This window comes from Crocodylus siamensis, chromosome 2 (assembly GCF_052110815.1).
Source record: "Crocodylus siamensis isolate JL-2025a chromosome 2, ASM5211081v1, whole genome shotgun sequence".
Taxonomy (NCBI): domain Eukaryota; kingdom Metazoa; phylum Chordata; order Crocodylia; family Crocodylidae; genus Crocodylus; species Crocodylus siamensis.
In genome coordinates, this window is record NC_143396.1 from 12,729,672 (window position 1) to 12,746,234 (window position 16,563).

Sequence of the window (16,563 nt, forward strand, 5' to 3'; positions counted from 1 at the left end):
TCTAACATCCCCGGACTAGCAGCTAACACATCTAGAAACACACAATACTGAGCTGAAAGAAGAATTAGAGACGATTTCCCCCGACACCAGCGCCTGCGTAGCGGTCAGCTGAACCCATTTACTTACTGATGCTTGTGAAGCAACAAATGTTACACGACGCTACGGCCTGTCCGCAGACCCAGCCAGGCTCTGAACTTTCCCCCGACGCGAGGGAAGACAGCGAATATCCCCGACACCGCAGGCACCTTCTGACTGGGTAGGCTTCCCCCCTGCCCAGGCCCAAGCTGAAGCAATGCACTGTGCCAGAAGGATGCACACTTGGCCAGGGGTCACCTGAGCCGCAGGCCAGCACCGAGCCCTCCGGCCAAACCCCGGGACCTCCAGGGCGAGCACCGAGCCCCCCACGGCCAGTCCCGGGACCTCCAGGGCGAGCACCGAGCCCCCCACGGCCAGTCCCGGGACCTCCAGGGCGAGCACCGAGCCCCCCACGGCCAGTCCCGGGACCTCCAGGAGGGCGCGGGGACCCCCCGGGCGGGCGCGGGACGCAGGTTCGAGTCCCCCGGGGTCGCTCACCTGCACGTGCCCGTCCACGGCCGCGCGGGCCGCCTGCCTCTTGGCCGCCTCGGCCATGCCGGCGGGCAGGGCGGCTCCCCGGGCCGCCAGCGTCCTGCAGAGGCTGGCGATCCACGCCCCGGGCCGCATGCCGGAGCCCGCCCGCCTGCCCGGCTGCGCGCCGAGCCCGGTGGGAGTTGTAGTGCAGCCGGCGGCGGGGACTACAGCTCCCGCCATGCAGCGCGGCTGCTCGGGCACGGGCGTCCTTCCGGCGTTGTCCCCACCGGGTGCGGTCAGGAAACGGAGCCTGCTTTGGGGGTGCAGCCGTGGCCCTTGGGGTGAACCTGATCTCTTTTATTCGACTAACTTAAAACAGTTGGAAAACACATTTTCGGAGCGAGTTTTCCCGGTTTAGAAAACGCTGCAGGTGGCTGGGGGGGTGCGCGCCTCGTCGCCAGGAGCCAGCTTCCCGCGGCCCAAAACCGCAGGTGCCACCACGGCCCCGCCACCCCCACGACCACACTGCCCGCCGCGGCGGAGCCACCAGCACCCTAGGGCTGCAGGACAGAAGTGTGCTCATCTCTCGCACCCCATGCACCAAATGCCCCCATGGGAAAGGGGTGGACTTGGTAGCTGCGTTGGTCTGAGACAAAAAGACATACAAAAAACTAGAATTTTCCAAAACGATACCATTTCATTAGACCAACTGGAAAATGGATCATTTTTGAGGCATTTAATTGATGCAAAACCCCAAGTCGTTCTCAGAAAGTTTTAACTAACTCCTGGGTTTGCTGCCAACACTTCACCAGAATGGCTCACCTCCAAATAAACACTTGAGTTTTGATGACCCAGTTCTCACTCTTTCACTAATGTCTTACAGGGAGCAATACAAAGCAAAGAAGATTTATTTGCAGGCTTCTCTGCATATTTTTCCACCGGACAATAGTTTTTTCAGCAAGTGCAATCATTTTGAGCCAATACAATACTGTAATTTCATATTTAAGACCTGGCAGTGCAGCTGGTGCTTGCCCGCCAGACATGGGCAAGGGCATGTGGATGTACCTGGCAGGACAGGGTCCATGTGGGGCATGGCTGGGAGCTGCAGTGCCTTGCCCCAGGGGGTTTCCCTCTCCCAGTGGGGATGAAGCCCTTTCTTGGCAGGGTAGAAGCCACTGAATGTCAAGGGCATGGCATAGCCCAGGTTGCGTCTGCAGCCATACAGCTGAATGCAAGCAAACCTCAGGGGCATCTGAACCCCAAGCCTTTGGGCTGGGGCCTGCACGTAGGATGCCTGCTGAATGATTTGGAAACATTTGAAGCCCCAGATGGGGTGCAGGATGTTTGCCGGTAGCCAGGCCACATACGGTTCTTGAATGACTCATGGATTTGGAATTGATTTTGCCGATTTAGCTTGGAACATGAAATTTTTTCCTTTAAAAAGAAAAAAAAAGCATGGTATAGGAGGATGGCTAGGGGTGAAGTCATCTCCTCACCTTTGCAGGAAGTGCGGGCAAGCCTGGCTCTGACACCCAACAGGATTCACATGGCTCCGGCTGGCAGACGCCAGGTGCTGCTGCTCACCTGTCACCAGATGCCAAGGACAGGCCATAATGCACAACTGCAGTGCCTCTTACTGACTCCTGCCCAGCTCTGGAAAGGATGGAAATGCCTCTGTACTCAATCACCCCTTGTGCCAAATTCCCCCATGGTTTCTGCAGCCAGCTCAAAGCACGTCTCCGTTCTATACCCCACTGCCAGCTTCACGATCTCTCTACCCAACAGGTCCCCCCCCTTGTCTCCATTTGTGCCTTTTGTGCTGTCCCCCCTCACCCTTTTACTACTGGGGAGTGACAGCCTCACCCTCTGTGACTTCTGAAAAGTCTTGTCTGCTTCCAGCAGTTCTCCAAATCTCAGCCCTGTGTAACCATTAACTCATGCAGAAGTAGGGCTGGAGGGGACCTCAGGAGGTCATCTAGTCCAGCCCCCTGCTCAAGGTAAGACCATCCCAGCCAACGACTGCTTTTAAATACTTCCAAGGATGGATATTCCACGCTCTCTAGGGAGATGCTTAACCACCCTCATAGAAACTTCTTAATGTCCAATCTGAACTTCCGCTGTTGCAAGACAGTTTTCCTTGGTTTTCCTTTTTTCTTTTTTTTTCTTTTTTTTGGAAAAGGAAAAGGAAGATTTATTTGATCCCTGGAACAAGTTCCAGCCCAGCTGGGCCATTCACACTCCTGCTTCTCATGTCTCACAATCGGGCAATGGCTCCTCCAGACAGGAGGAGACCAGACAGGTAAAGGACCTGGACAGAAATGCATGTTCTGCTTAATCAGCAGGGGAATGTGGCTTAGGAGCTAGGGCACAATGCCACCTAGTCTGGACTCATGGGTCCTGTTTCCATTGTTCCTTGTCCCATTTCTTGTGGCTACAGAGAATAGCCTTTCTGCTTCTTTACAACCACCATTCAGGTACTTGGAGACTATCAGGTCCTCTCTCAGTCTTCTCTCCTCCAGACTAAATAAGCCTAGTTCTTTCAGCCTCTTCTCTGCTGATCCTCTCATCCAATTTTCTCCAGAGCTGGCTATGTGCTCAGGTGTTCCCATTCACCTCAAGGGAAATCCCCCATTTTAGCTGCAAGAGAGCCAGTGTCTCACACAGGCATGTTGGACTCTGAACAAGTACCTGATATTGTTTTAGGGCTGGAGTTACTTGCAACCCTTGATGTCTGACTCTGCTCATTGAAATGGGAGTGGTTGAATGCATGCAGTTCTAGTTTTTTAAGCCTGATTTCGCAAGCACCGGTCTAACTATAAGTATGTGCTTCAATCCTTTTCAATTCAGTTGGATGCACATGCTTACGTATTTTGTTGTATTAGGATTTTGATGCCAATTGGAAACTGATGGAGATAATGACCATGGGGTTTTATTCCTGCATCTGGTGCTGTTGGATTTGGCTTCAAGCATGTCTCTGAATGTGTGTGTTTCAGTGGACATCCACCAGTCATTGCAACACACATCTTCACTGACTTCCAGGGTAGGTTAGGGTTTGAATAGATGCAAGAGAGTCTCTTCTAGGTAGTGGTATATTTGAAGATGGGCGGGTGATCCAGGCTGACCTGGACAAGCTCAGCAAATGGGCAGACGAGAACCTCATGGTGTTTAACACCGAAAAATGCAAGGTTCTCCACCTTGGGAGGAAAAACCTGCAGCACCCTTATAGGCTCGGCAGTGCTACGTTGGTTAGCACTACAGAAGAAAGAGACTTGGGGGTCATCATTGACCACAAGAAGAACATGAGCCTGCAATGCGATGCTGTGGCTAGTAAAGTGACCAAAATGCTGGCGTGCATCCATAGATGCTTCTCGAGCAAATCCTGGGACGTCATTCTCCCCTTGTACTCGGCCTTGGTGAGGCCACAGCTGGAGTACTGCGTCCAGTTTTGGGCTCCACAATTCAAAAAGGATGTGGAGAAGCTTGAGAGAGTCCAGAGCAGAGCCACGCGCATGATCAGAGGTCAGGAAAACAGATCTTACAATGACAGGCTGAGAGCCATGGGACTCTTTAGCCTGGAAAAGCGCAGGCTCAGGGGTGATCTGATGGCCACCTATAAGTTTCTCAGGGGTGACCACCAGGATCTGGGGGAACGTCTGTTCACCAGAGCACCCCAAGGGATGTCGAGGTCGAACGGTCACAGACTCCTGCAAGACCGTTTCAGGCTGGACATAAGGAAGAATTTCTTTACTGTCCGAGCCCCCAAGGTCTGGAACAGTCTGCCAGCGGAGGTGGTTCAAGCACCTACATTGAACACCTTCAAGAGTAAATTGGATGCTTATCTTGCTGGGATCCTATGACCCCAGCTGACTTCCTGCCCTTTGGGCAGGGGGCTGGACTCGATGATCTCCCGAGGTCCCTTCCAGCCGTAATGTCTATGAAATCTATGAAAAACTATGAATACTATGTGAGGCCATAAGGTATTAATCTAGCTTTCTGGCCTCTTCTACCCCCTGCTTTTGTATGCCACCCAGGCCAGGTCTCATTTCAGAGGCAGGCTTAATATCACTGCTATTAAGCCCCTTGCTAATTACTGGTCTTACCCCTTTATTTTGTCATGCATCGCCTTTTTTTAAGGATAAAATCAAAGTATATATTTCATTAAGTTGACTTTCTCCCTGCTGCATAGCTGTTTTGCCTGCCATCCTCCAGCACAGGCACCTCACTGAGGTATTCCAGGATCATTTCACACTGAAGAGCCATGTTAATCAGCCCAGTGCTTCCAGCAATCCCTGAACTGGTGATGGTTTATTCACCACCGTGAGCTGCACCTCTTGTACTGAGGAGGAGTTTTAGCCCTGATTTTAATGGGGTCCTAGTATGAACCCTTTCTGTTTCAATAAAGGGTAAGACTACAGATCGTCTCTTAAATAAAAGCACTTTCTTGCAAATATTAGCCTGAGAATCAATTGCAGACCATAAGGAGTTGATTGCTTACATATGAGCTGTGATGCCCTAGTTTGTACAGCCAGCTCTCCCTAGGCAGCTGGGGAATTCAGGGTTCAACCTGCAGCAGTTTCTTCACCAGACTGCAGAGGAGCCTTGACACTTCAAGTCTTTTTATGCCCTGCATTAAACTGCATCAGTAGTTTTCCCACTATTTCCTTCCAGATAACACCTGCTCCCCCTTACCCAAGCTTCAAGTGTAACCCCCTAGCAGCTTTTAGCTCAGCCACTTTAAAATGGCACCTGTTCAATCCCAAACCCAGGACAGCATAACAAGTCACTTGTTGCATAGATTAAACCGCTAATGCTAAAATCAGTCAACCGAAGTAGGCTGCACAGTCCCAATGGCAAAGCATGACTTTACAGGAAGGAGCCAGCCTGCATGGGATGAAGCACAAGGGGACACGAAGCTGCTGGCTCGACAGCATTGTCGTGGGGATGAAATACAAAGCTCCCCAGGATGGGGGGGACAAAAGCATGGCACAGGCAAAGCGGGACAGAGTTGCCAGAGACTCTCATTAAACAGAAAAAGGAGCTAAGCCAAGACCTAGACATGAGACACCTTGCATGACCGAATTCAACACGAGAGACAGGAGAGCACAGCAAACAGGGGAATCATTGTGTTATGTCGGTGTAAATAAGGCTTTCCATAACCTCTGCTTTTGCACTGGAGAGGAAGAATGCATAGGCCTGAGACTGTGTAGGCCTTTAGCATGTGTGTCCAACTGAAGTCAAAAGGATGGAAGCAGATAGGGAGCTGGCATTTCAAGATAAGTGGCAAGTCAAAAGGATTGAAGCACATGTTTATAGTTAAACCGGTGTTTGCAAAATCAGGCTTAAAAAACTAGAACTGCATGCATTCGACCACTCAGGGTTTGTCCAGCACAGTGGGTCCTGATACATCTGGGATAAATAATAAGCATTCAAAAGTGTATGCAAGAAGAGAAAACACCTATGGCAGGGGGGCTAGATTCGATGATCTCATGAGGTCCCTTCTAGCCCCTTAAGTCTATGAAATCTCGGAAATATGCTGCAACTCTCCTCACCCTCTATCAAAACAGTAGGTTCTACAGTCTTCCTCTCTCCACTCTTAACTTTTTCAGTGCTGCTGAGATGGCTAGCATGCCCTCACCCCCTCCAGCATCTCTGCTGATCCTCTCATCCAATTTTCTCCAGAGCTGGCTATGTGCTCAGGTGTTCCCATTCACCTCAAGGGAAATCCCCCATTTTAGCTGCAAGAGAGCCAGTGTCTCACACAGGCATGTTGGACTCTGAACAAGTACCTGATATTGTTTTAGGGCTGGAGTTACTTGCAACCCTTGATGTCTGACTCTGCTCATTGAAATGGGAGTGGTTGAATGCATGCAGTTCTAGTTTTTTAAGCCTGATTTCACAAGCACCGGTCTAACTATAAGTATGTGCTTCAATCCTTTTCAATTCAGTTGGACGCACATGCTTACGTATTTTGTTGTATTAGGATTTTGATGCCAATTGGAAACTGATGGAGATAATGACCACGGGGTTTTATTCCTGCATCTGGTGCTGTTGGATTTGGCTTCAAGCATGTCTCTGAATGTGTGTGTTTCAGTGGACATCCACCAGTCATTGCAACACACATCTTCACTGACTTCCAGGGTAGGTTAGGGTTTGAATAGATGCAAGAGAGTCTCTTCTAGGTAGTGGTATATTTGTGGGGGAGGGAGGTGCAATAGGGGCAAATGCTCCAGGCGCTGACCTGGAGGGGTGGGGTTCAAGGAAAAGTGGTTGCTGCTGACATTAGCAAGGGTGAACTGAAAGTTGCTACTTCTGCTTTGCCCTGGGTGCCTGGTCACATCCCTTCACTGCTACGTCTAGGCTATTTTAGATTTTGATACTCACACGATCCCTGATGTAGCTGCTGCATAGCATCAACCCAAGAAAAGTTTTGGTCATTTAGAACTTTTTCCCCTTCTGAGTTCCAGCCACGGTCACTTATATTTGCAAGGAAGTAATTTTGTAAGAGCCTGGGTTGGGTGACTCTCACCATATGTCTACTTCCTTAGCATCCTCCAGAGTGCTGCTGAGAAACAAGCATGGCCCACATACTCCCACTCCACACACAAAGAACCATAGACGGCGAGTCGGAAGGGACCTTGTAGATCTTCAAGCCCGACCCCCCACCTGGGCGGGAGAAAAAGACTGGACTCAAATGAGTCCAGCCAGGTAGGCATCAAGCCTCTTCTTAAAGACCCCCAGGACAGGAGCCAGCACCACTTCCCTAGGAAGTTGGTTCCAGCTCCTAGCCGCCCTGACTGTGAAGTAGTTCTTGTGGATGTCTAATCTAAACCTCCTCTCCAACAATTTGTGTCCATTTTTCCTTGTCATGCCAGGGGGCACTCGGGGAAACAGTATCTCCCCTAAACCCTTCTGGTCCCCCCAGTGAGTTTATAGACAGTCACCAGGTCTCCGCTCAGCCTTCTCTTGTGAAGGCTGAACAGGTTCAGGTCCCGCAGTCTTTCAATGTAGGGTCTGCCCTGTAGTCCCCGGATCATGCGGGTGGCCCTCCCCTGGACCCTTTCAAAGTTGTCCACATCCCTTCTGAAATGGGGCGCACAGAACTGGACGCAGTACTCCAGCTGCGGCCTGACCAGCGTCGCACAGAGGGGGAGGATCACCTCCCTGACTCTACTTGAGATCCACCGGTGGATGCACGACAAGGTCCGGTTAGCCCTGCCAACCGTGACCTCGCATTGTCGGCCTGTGTTCATCTTGGAGTCAGTAATGACTCCAAGATCCCTTTCTGTCTCTGTGCTCTCAAGAAGCGAGTTTCCCATTCTATAAGTGTGCTGCTGGTTTCTACTGCCTAAGTGCAGCACCCTGCATTGAAACACATCTTGTTTATGTCAGCCCACTCCTGTAACTTATCCAGGTCTTGTTGCAGTCTTTCCCTCCCTGCTAGCATGCTCACCTCACCCCAAATTTTGGTATCATCAGTGAATTTAAACAGGTTGCATTTCACCCCATCGTCCAAATTGCTGATGAAGAAATTGAACAGCGCAGGCCCCAGGACCGAGCCCTGGGGGACTCCGCTGCCCACTTCCCCCCAGGTCAAATATGACCCGTCCACCACCACCCTCTGATCTGCAATCCATCTGACGGTGTAGGCATCAATCCCACAGTCGCCTAGTTTTTTAATGAGGATGGGGTGGGAGACGGTGTCAAAGACCTTGCTGAAGTCTAGAAAGACTACGTCAACGGCAACACCTGCATCCATTGCCTTTGTGACCTGATCATAAAAGGCAATCAGGTTGGTCTGACAAGACCTGCCCCTAATGAAACTGTGCTGGTTGCCCTTGAGCATCATGCCTGAAGCCGGCCCATCAACCTAGAAGTGAAACAGAAGCTGTCTGAGGTTGCCCCACTGCTGTTCTTGACATCTCCATCTCTGCCATGCAGAGGTAGATTAAGATTCATTGGGACCTGGGTGTCATGGCCTGCCCCCCGACCCATGCCCTGCCCTGCAGCCATGGGCTCCATCCCCGGCCTGTGCAGTCGGAGCAGGACACACTGCCCCCTAGGCCCAAGGCAGGAGCTGTAGCCGGACCTGTCCGCAGGTCCATGCTGGAGCCAGAGCCGGAGCCGGAGCCAGAACCCAGGGCTGGTCCCACAGGACCCTGCACAACATCACCCTGTGGCCAAGCAGCTCTGAGGGTGCGGAGCCACTGCCCTCCATGCACTGCCAGGGATGGCCCCTCACCTTGCTGTGGCTCAATCTGAGGCATCCAGCAAACGCACAGGATCACAGCCAGGCCAGGTTGGGACCTGGCTGCACTGGGGCCACCCCACTGCCGGCAGGTCCCAGCCACGCACTGAGCCCAGCTCTGCTCCTTGCCACTGCTCCAGCTGCTCCCACTGCTCTGGCGCAGTCGCTCCCCGCGCTCTGCCCAGTACCCAGCAGCCACAGCCCACCGTGTCACTCGTACCTAGTCTGGCCCAGCTGCCAGTTTCATCCATACCGAGCTGCCCCCCCTTCCTCTTGTGCCCACCTTCTGGGCCTGTTTGGCAGGGGCCCGTGGGGCCCAGTTGGCCCATGTGTTAGTGTGCCTATGCTGCCATGCTTTTGTGGTGACGGGCTGTCTCAGGATGGTCTGTCTCTTTTCTGGGTTTGGGTATGTGGAGTGTGAAAGGCTGGATGGGGTGTGCTTTTCTTGAGAACGCTGCAGAAGCGGCATAGATGTACCTCAGAGAGTACGTGTTCCCAGCATCTACTGAGCCACTTTGCTTTCACAAAATGGAAGGGTTTCAATTTACCCCGTGTACCCTCTTCCAGGTGCTGAAGGACCTGCTGGGAGAGGGAGAGTAAGTGTGCCCAGCATCTACCGAGCCGCTTTGCTTTCACAAAATGGAAGGGTTTCAACTTACCCCGTGTAGACAGTACTTCCTGTCTGTGTGCATTATCCCTAGTGAAATGCCATACTATGAGCAGAGTAGCCCAGGTGACGTGAGCTGTAAGAGTGGGTAAATTCTCCTTGGGAGCAGATGAGGGCTTTGAAGTCCTCAGCCCAGGAGCACGTGCTCCAAAGACCTACACCCTGCATTATAGAAAATGCCAGGTGGCTTCCAAGGCTGACTGATGCTGAGAAGGCAGTTCTCAGTCCGCAAACCAATACGTGTAGGGAAGTCCAAACTAGCCCTGTAAAAAGAAAGACACTTTCAGGAGGGAAGCAACCAAGAGTGCCAGCGGGTAAGGGAATCCTTAGCAAGCTCAGCTGGATTAGACATATGACAGGCTAGGGGACATAGCCAAACTGGTTAGCTAAGGGTTTGTCTAAAAAAGCTATAGCATTGTTAGCCTTGTATAATTCAAGTGGTGCAACTCCCCTACTGCAGTTATGGCAGCTCAAAAGTACTTTACAAACATAAAACTATTCCTATACAGAGAGGGGCATAATGATCCCAATCAAAGTCACCTTTATACTTGACTATGTCCTAACTAGGGCTTTTACCAGTATAGCCATTTTGGTGAAAAAACATGCCCCTGACCAAAATAGTTATAGTGGTATAACTTTTAAGTGTAGGCCAGGGCAAAGATTTAGTGTAGGGCTGCAGTTTATGTCTTTATTTGTACTGTGATGGTGTCAGTGATATAAGGCAGGACACCCTTGTGCAAAGTGCTGTATAAACACAGCTGAAAGGTGGCCTCTATGCTAAAAGACTTCAAGGAGTTTAAAATCCCATTTCTTGACCACCTGGCCATTGGGCACGAGTAAGGTTTAAAATCAGACTTCTGTCTGAATATTTTTTGCTTTCTCTTAGTATTACAAGTAACACTTCAGATTCCTTTAAATAAAAGAGATTAGAGAAAACAATATTTATTGTGTTTCTGTTCTACATGTTCACTTTGTGCATCTGAGAGCCTTTTGTGTGGTCAGGGTCACTGCATTCCTATGTGGCAATAAAGTGGGGTGCAGGAGCTGTAAGGGTGTCTGCACCTGCTCCAAGTCTCTCCCCCCTGTCCCCGGGGTAGGCAGACTGCCACAATAGCAACAGCTGGGGCTTTTTTAAATCTCTAAAACAGGTAAAAACCTCCAGCTCACCCTCTACTCTCCCTTACCCTCCATGCTTAGAGGTATGTCCCATCCCCTCCCCTCCACTCCCCAGCGTGCTGCTGCTTCTGCTGTCCCTCTTGCTGCTCCAGTCCCCTCCAGTTGGGCTGTGTGAGGAGCCAGACTCTGCCACACCACTGCACCCCCTCTGAACCCCCGCGGTGATTGTCACGTGTTAGATAATTATGTGCATCTTTCATTTAACAACTGATAAAAGGCAAGCATTGCACCTGAAAATACTTTTAACTCATGTTTGTATAGTTTCATAATTGGTAGGGTTGGAAGAGACCTGAGCAGATCATATAGTCCGACCCCCTCCTGTGATCAGGAAAGGATGCTGGGGTCAAACGACCCCGGGTAGGTGATTATCCAGCCTCCTTCTGAAAATCCTCAGAGTAGGAGCGAGTACCACTTCCCTTAGAAGTTGGTTCCAGATCCTAGTCGCCCTGACAGTGAAGTAGCGCCTCCTGATGTCTAGCCTGAATCTACTCTCAGTCAACTTATGGCCGTTATTCCTTGTTACTCCTGATAGTGCTCGGGGGAACAGGGACTGTCCCATTGCCTGCTGGTCCCCCTTGGCAAGTTTGTAGACAGCTACTAGATCCCCGCTCAGCCTTCTCTTGTGGAGACTAAACAGGTTCAGGTCCTGTAGCCTCTCCTCGTAGGCTCTGCCTTGCTGCCCCCAATCATGCGAGTGGCCTCCTCTGGACCCTCTCCATGTTGTCCACATCCCTCCTGAAGTGCACTGCCCAGTACTGGATGCAGTACTCCAACTGCGGCTTGACCAGTGTTGCATAGAGGGGGTGGATCACCTCCTTGGACCTGCTTGAGATGCATCTGTGGATGCATGACAAGGTACGGTTGGCCTTCCTGACCATGTCCCCACACTGCTGGCCCATGTTCATTTTGGCATCAGTGATGACTCCAAGATCCTTTTCTGCCTCTGTGTTGACGGAAGGGAGTTCCCCAGCCTGTAGGTATGCTGCTGGTTCTTCCTCCCCAGGTGCAGCACCTTGCACTTGTCGGTGTTGAATCCCATCCTGTTCTCATCCGCCCACCCCTGTAACTTGTCTAGGTCCAGTTGCAGCCTGTCCCTCTCCTCCAGCATACCCACTTCTCCCCACATTTTAGTGTCATCCGCGAATTTGAACAGGGTGCTTTTCACCCCTTTGTCTAAGTCACTGATGGAGACGTTGAGCAGTGCGGGCCCAAGAACAGAGCCCTGGGGGACTCCACTGCCCACATCCCTCCAGGTAGAAAAAGACCCATCCACCACCAGTCTCTGGGTACAGCTCTCCAGCCAATTTGCGACCCATCTGACCATGTAGGCATTGACGCCACAGTTGCCTAATTTCTTAATGAGAATGGGGTGAGAGACAGTGTCAAAGGCCTTTTAAATGGACTCATTCTCATGCTGTCCCTGTCTCTAAGCCTAATACCCTAGCCGTACACCAGTCTGGGTAATTACATTCTGTCCAATTAAATTTTTATGCTGCATTATCAGATTTAGAAACATATTCTTTGGATAACACCTTTTTCAGTTCCTGTCTGTTACATAGTATTTTGATCTATGGCACTGTATAAAAAATTACATGTCAGTGATAGTTGTGTGCAAAGTGATTCTTATATGTATAGTATGTCTGAGACCTTCTGGATGGGAAGCATTCATTAAATTAGCATCTTTTAGATTCACGTTCATTCTTGTCACCAGAAGGAATGAGATTTTCAAGTTTAATTACCGGCGATCATTTAATTTACACTTGTTGTAAGACAGAGAGGCCACAAGATGGCATGTTACCCTTCTCACTCCCCAGATTTATTAGCTATAAAAAGCAGGTTGCTCACTAAAGAGAGTTCATTAAACCTCATGAAGTCATGATGGATGGAAAATTCCTTTCAGGCAGAGCTCAGCTTCTTGCAAATACAAGTTATAGCCTGCAGGCTATAGCCAAATAAATGACTGGCCAGATATTAAGTTAATACTACCCTGGCAAACGTAGGTCTCATATAATTCATTCAGCTGCAAGTGAATGGGGAATCTGTATGACACAGCAGGAAGCTTTGGATTTTCTTGGCACAGTTCTGATGATGCATAATTTTGTGTCTTGTGTATTCTAAAAGTGGGGGTTTTAACAACTTGTCTATATCATTGTCAGAATTGTTATAACTCACTTGTCAGAAGAGAAAAGTAATAGATTTTAAATTACTGTTATTAATTATTATTCACATAACTGCAGTGCTTAGGAGATTTAATTCTAGAGCAGGGCCCCAGAGTGTTAAGTACTATACAAACACAGAACTAAATACGGACCGTGGCCAAATGAACTTACAATTTTCTTATAAAACAAGAAACCTAAGATGGACGCAGACAAATGGGGGAGAGTTGTAAGATTTTGTCACTGGGTCTGTTTTTGCCTATCCAAATGGATGTGAATAATCAGAACTGTTGAGCTGATTCTCAGAAACCGCTCCAGCAAAGGAATTAATCACAAACCACAATTGAAGGCTAAGTGACGAAGGGTGTTTGTGCTCAAAAGCTTGCAAAAAAAGATTTTTTTCCAACTATTTGAGTTGGCCTAATAAAAGATACCAGATTTACCCAAAGAACCTTATTTGGCTAAACTGGAGCTTGGGGTATACTCTGAAATGTGTTCCTTTTTGTTGCCCTCTGGCATTGATCTGTAAACAATGGCATGGCGGAGAAGAGATATTTGAACAGCACTAATACATAATGACGTTCACTTTGGACTCGATCATAGCACTGCACTCCTGCTAGAAAGATAAATTCAAACTCCCTCGTCCAACCCTGCAACATGCAGTAATGTTACTCCTAAATCCTTCCTGTGCAGTGCCTATCCAGCTTCCTCCTGCAAATCTCCAGTGAAGGAGATTCTACCACTACACTGGACAGTCTATTTCATTGTCTTACTCTTCTGTAGGTAAGGAAGTTTTTCCTGAGATCTAATACAAATCTGCTTTACTGCAATTTAAAGCCATAGCTTTAAATCTATTCTTCCTCTTCATGTTGTTTTTCCTCTTCTTTATGGCTGCCTTTCAGATATTTGTAACCTGTTATGTCCCCCCTTAATCTACTTTTCTCCAAGCTAAACATAGTTCTCCAAGTTCTCTCAGCCCTTCCTCATATGACTTGCCTTCCAACCCCTTTCTTATTTGTCACTTGCCTCTGGATCCTCTCCAACTTCTCCACCTACTTAAAATGTGGAGCCCAAAACTTAACACAATAGTCTAGATCAGTTTTTTTTCCCACCTTTTTTTGTACTGGGACCCATTTGTAAACATCAATGGCCAATCCTGCTCCACAACCCAAGGCCTCAGCCCCAAGTGTGTAGGGCAGGGAACAGATGGGTGGGCGGGGCATGGGGTGCCTCAAGCAGCCTTGCAGGCTGCAACTCTACCAGCCTGCAAGGGAAAAAAAACAGTTTCCCATGTTTTTCTCCTTTAAATAGAAACCGTTTTTTAAGTTTGTTCACTACCCTTTCATATATTCTTGCAACCCACTTTTGGGTCACAACCTATGGGTTGAGAAATCCTGGTTTAGATAAAGCCAAACCAGTACCGCACACAGTGGTACTATCAACTCCCATCTCTTAAAGCTAATGTTCTTATGGCTGTAGCCCAAAATTGCATTTGCTTTCTTTTGCAACTGCATCACATTCCTGACTCAGCAAGGCAGCAGGATCAGGAAATGAAGCAAAAATTGGCATGGAGTAAATAAGGGTGTGGAGAAGACAGCCATTCAGAGTGATCAGTCTTTTTCTGTCCCTGTGACAAGGTGCTTAGCAGCATGTGCAGATTTGCTGGAACCTGAGCACTTCTGTCATAGCCTCCAACTTGCAACCTCTGGGCTGTTAATCATGCACCTTGACACCTGCACCACCCTAGTCCACTCAGAAGGATCTGCATCAAGTATGAATAGGCTTAGTAAGATTCCATTTGAAAGCTAAGTGACCAAGGGTGTTTGTACTCAAAAGCTTGCAAAAAAAGATTTTTTTCCAACTATTTGAGTTGGCCTAATAAAAAAGATACCAGATTTACCCAAAGAACCTACCAATAAACATCAGTTCCACTTCACACTCTCAGACCCACAGAAAAATATTGTCACTGGTAATAACTGAAATATATAGAAGGGGGATGGTAACAAAGAACCCTTACCCAGGTGGGCAGTGGAGACAGAGGGTGGAGGAGAGGGGTTAAAGAACTAAACTGCGAATGGCCTCAGGAGTTGGCAGTCAAGCAATTAGCTGCTGGTACTGAACTAATGACTCAGTAATTACACAATTAGTTTCTCCTTCAGAGGTGCAGGGAAGTGGGCTGGAGGGAGACAACAGGCTACTTAAACAAACCCCTCCCTACCCAAATAGTGGGTAGATGGGCCCTGCCTGGCTAAGTACTGGGGCTAAGGGTGGTTATCACCTTGTCTTGTATTCCCAGAGCTCTGGGAGTGCTGCCTGCTTAACTCTTTCCTGATGAATGAACAGGATGATTTAAAGCAGGTATGCTGATTTATATTTACTTCTTATAGTTTGATGCGATTTTATTTTTATTTTTTTTGCCTTTCCAAAGCTTTTAACAGTATAGTGTCACTCATTATTGCCTGTCTTCCCCCAATTTTGTGCAAGCCTGAAAGTTTAAAATTGACAAAAAAATCTAAATAAATGCTTAAAAATAAACATTGATATATCTTATCTCTTTTGGCTGTTGACACTAAAAACTGAGTTCTGTCCAGTCTACAGATGAAGCTGGGCCCACTCAAAAATGGAGTATTTCTAGAGTCAAAAACAGGATGTGGGTGTACAGCCTGGAAAGGTGATACCCTCATATGAGACGGGTGATGTGGCATGATGTCCCATGTGATGCTACAGTAAGAGAAGCCTGTTCAGTCCTTGTATTTGGAGCTCCCCTTTCTGTATACCCAAGTCCAGGGGTGGGGTGGGGATGGAACAAGTGACCTCTGCCTACAGGAGATGGCCAGCCTATAGCATGCAGGTCACATGGGGGGAGCAACCTCTGCCTGTGCTGTGTGCTACATCTGGAGGGGGGGACAGAGCAGCAAAAACGAAAACAGAACAAAAGAACAAGCAGGAGAATGGGATCAGGAGCAGACCAGATCAGACAGAGAATGGAAAGTGGCAAAGCAGGAAGAGAACAGAACTAGGCAGGTGGAGCAGCAGAGAGCAGAGCAGAAGAGATGGAGGAGAAAGCAGAGCAGTAGATCTGGCAGGGCAAGGGGTCAGAGTAGCACTTGGAGGGTCCAGGCCCAATCAGTGTGCACTAGCCAAAAAGGTTGTCCACTCTGGCGCGCGCACCCCCATGATGCTCCGCGACCTAGCCCGGGCTGCCAGTCCGACCCCGTGGCAGGGCCGTCCCTGCCAGCCAGCGGGAGAGCCCATTCAGCACCTGGAACGGGAAGGCTGCGGGCCCTTTAAGGCCCCCCCCTTCTCCCCTCCCCTCTCCCCTCCCCTCCCGGTTGAGCCCGGGCTGCTCCATTGAAAGCCTCTCTCGACACTCAGAATCGGCCACGTATGAAACACCAACCCCAGCCAATCGGGAAGGGGCGGAGAAAGCCCGCGCCCCATTTGCCGGGCTACTTTCTCCCAATCAGCAGCGGGTCTGGAGAGCCAGGCGGACTAATCGGAGGGGAGGGAGGTGAAGTCTCGGCTCTCCATTGGCCAGCGCGGTGTGCGGGGTGGGCCCAAATACAAATCCCGTTGGCCGGGCCCGTGTGTTGACAAACAGCGGTTGACTGAGGAAAAGGGAGGTCCAGCCCCTTTCCCTCCCCAACCGGGCCAATCAGACGCGGGGAGCGGCATGAAGGACGTGCGCTTGGTCCAATGAGCTTCCTTCGTTGGGAAAAGGCAGCAAGGTCGGTTGCGCGGGGGAGGGGCCGGGACGTGGCCGGGGCGGG

At 49.7% G+C, this 16,563-nt stretch overlaps 1 protein-coding gene across 1 annotated transcript in view; it reads right to left on the reverse strand.

Moving 5' to 3' along the window:
- The window catches only part of RPIA (ribose 5-phosphate isomerase A), a 29,754-nt gene extending 29,017 nt beyond the window's left edge, over window positions 1–737 (reverse strand). The window contains exon 1 of the mRNA XM_090035317.1: window positions 574–737. Within this exon, the coding sequence (XP_089891443.1) occupies window positions 574–702 (129 nt within the window). The 5' untranslated portion in view covers window positions 703–737. The remainder of the gene's footprint in view (window positions 1–573) is intronic.
- Window positions 738–16,563: the final 15,826 nt, after the last annotated feature.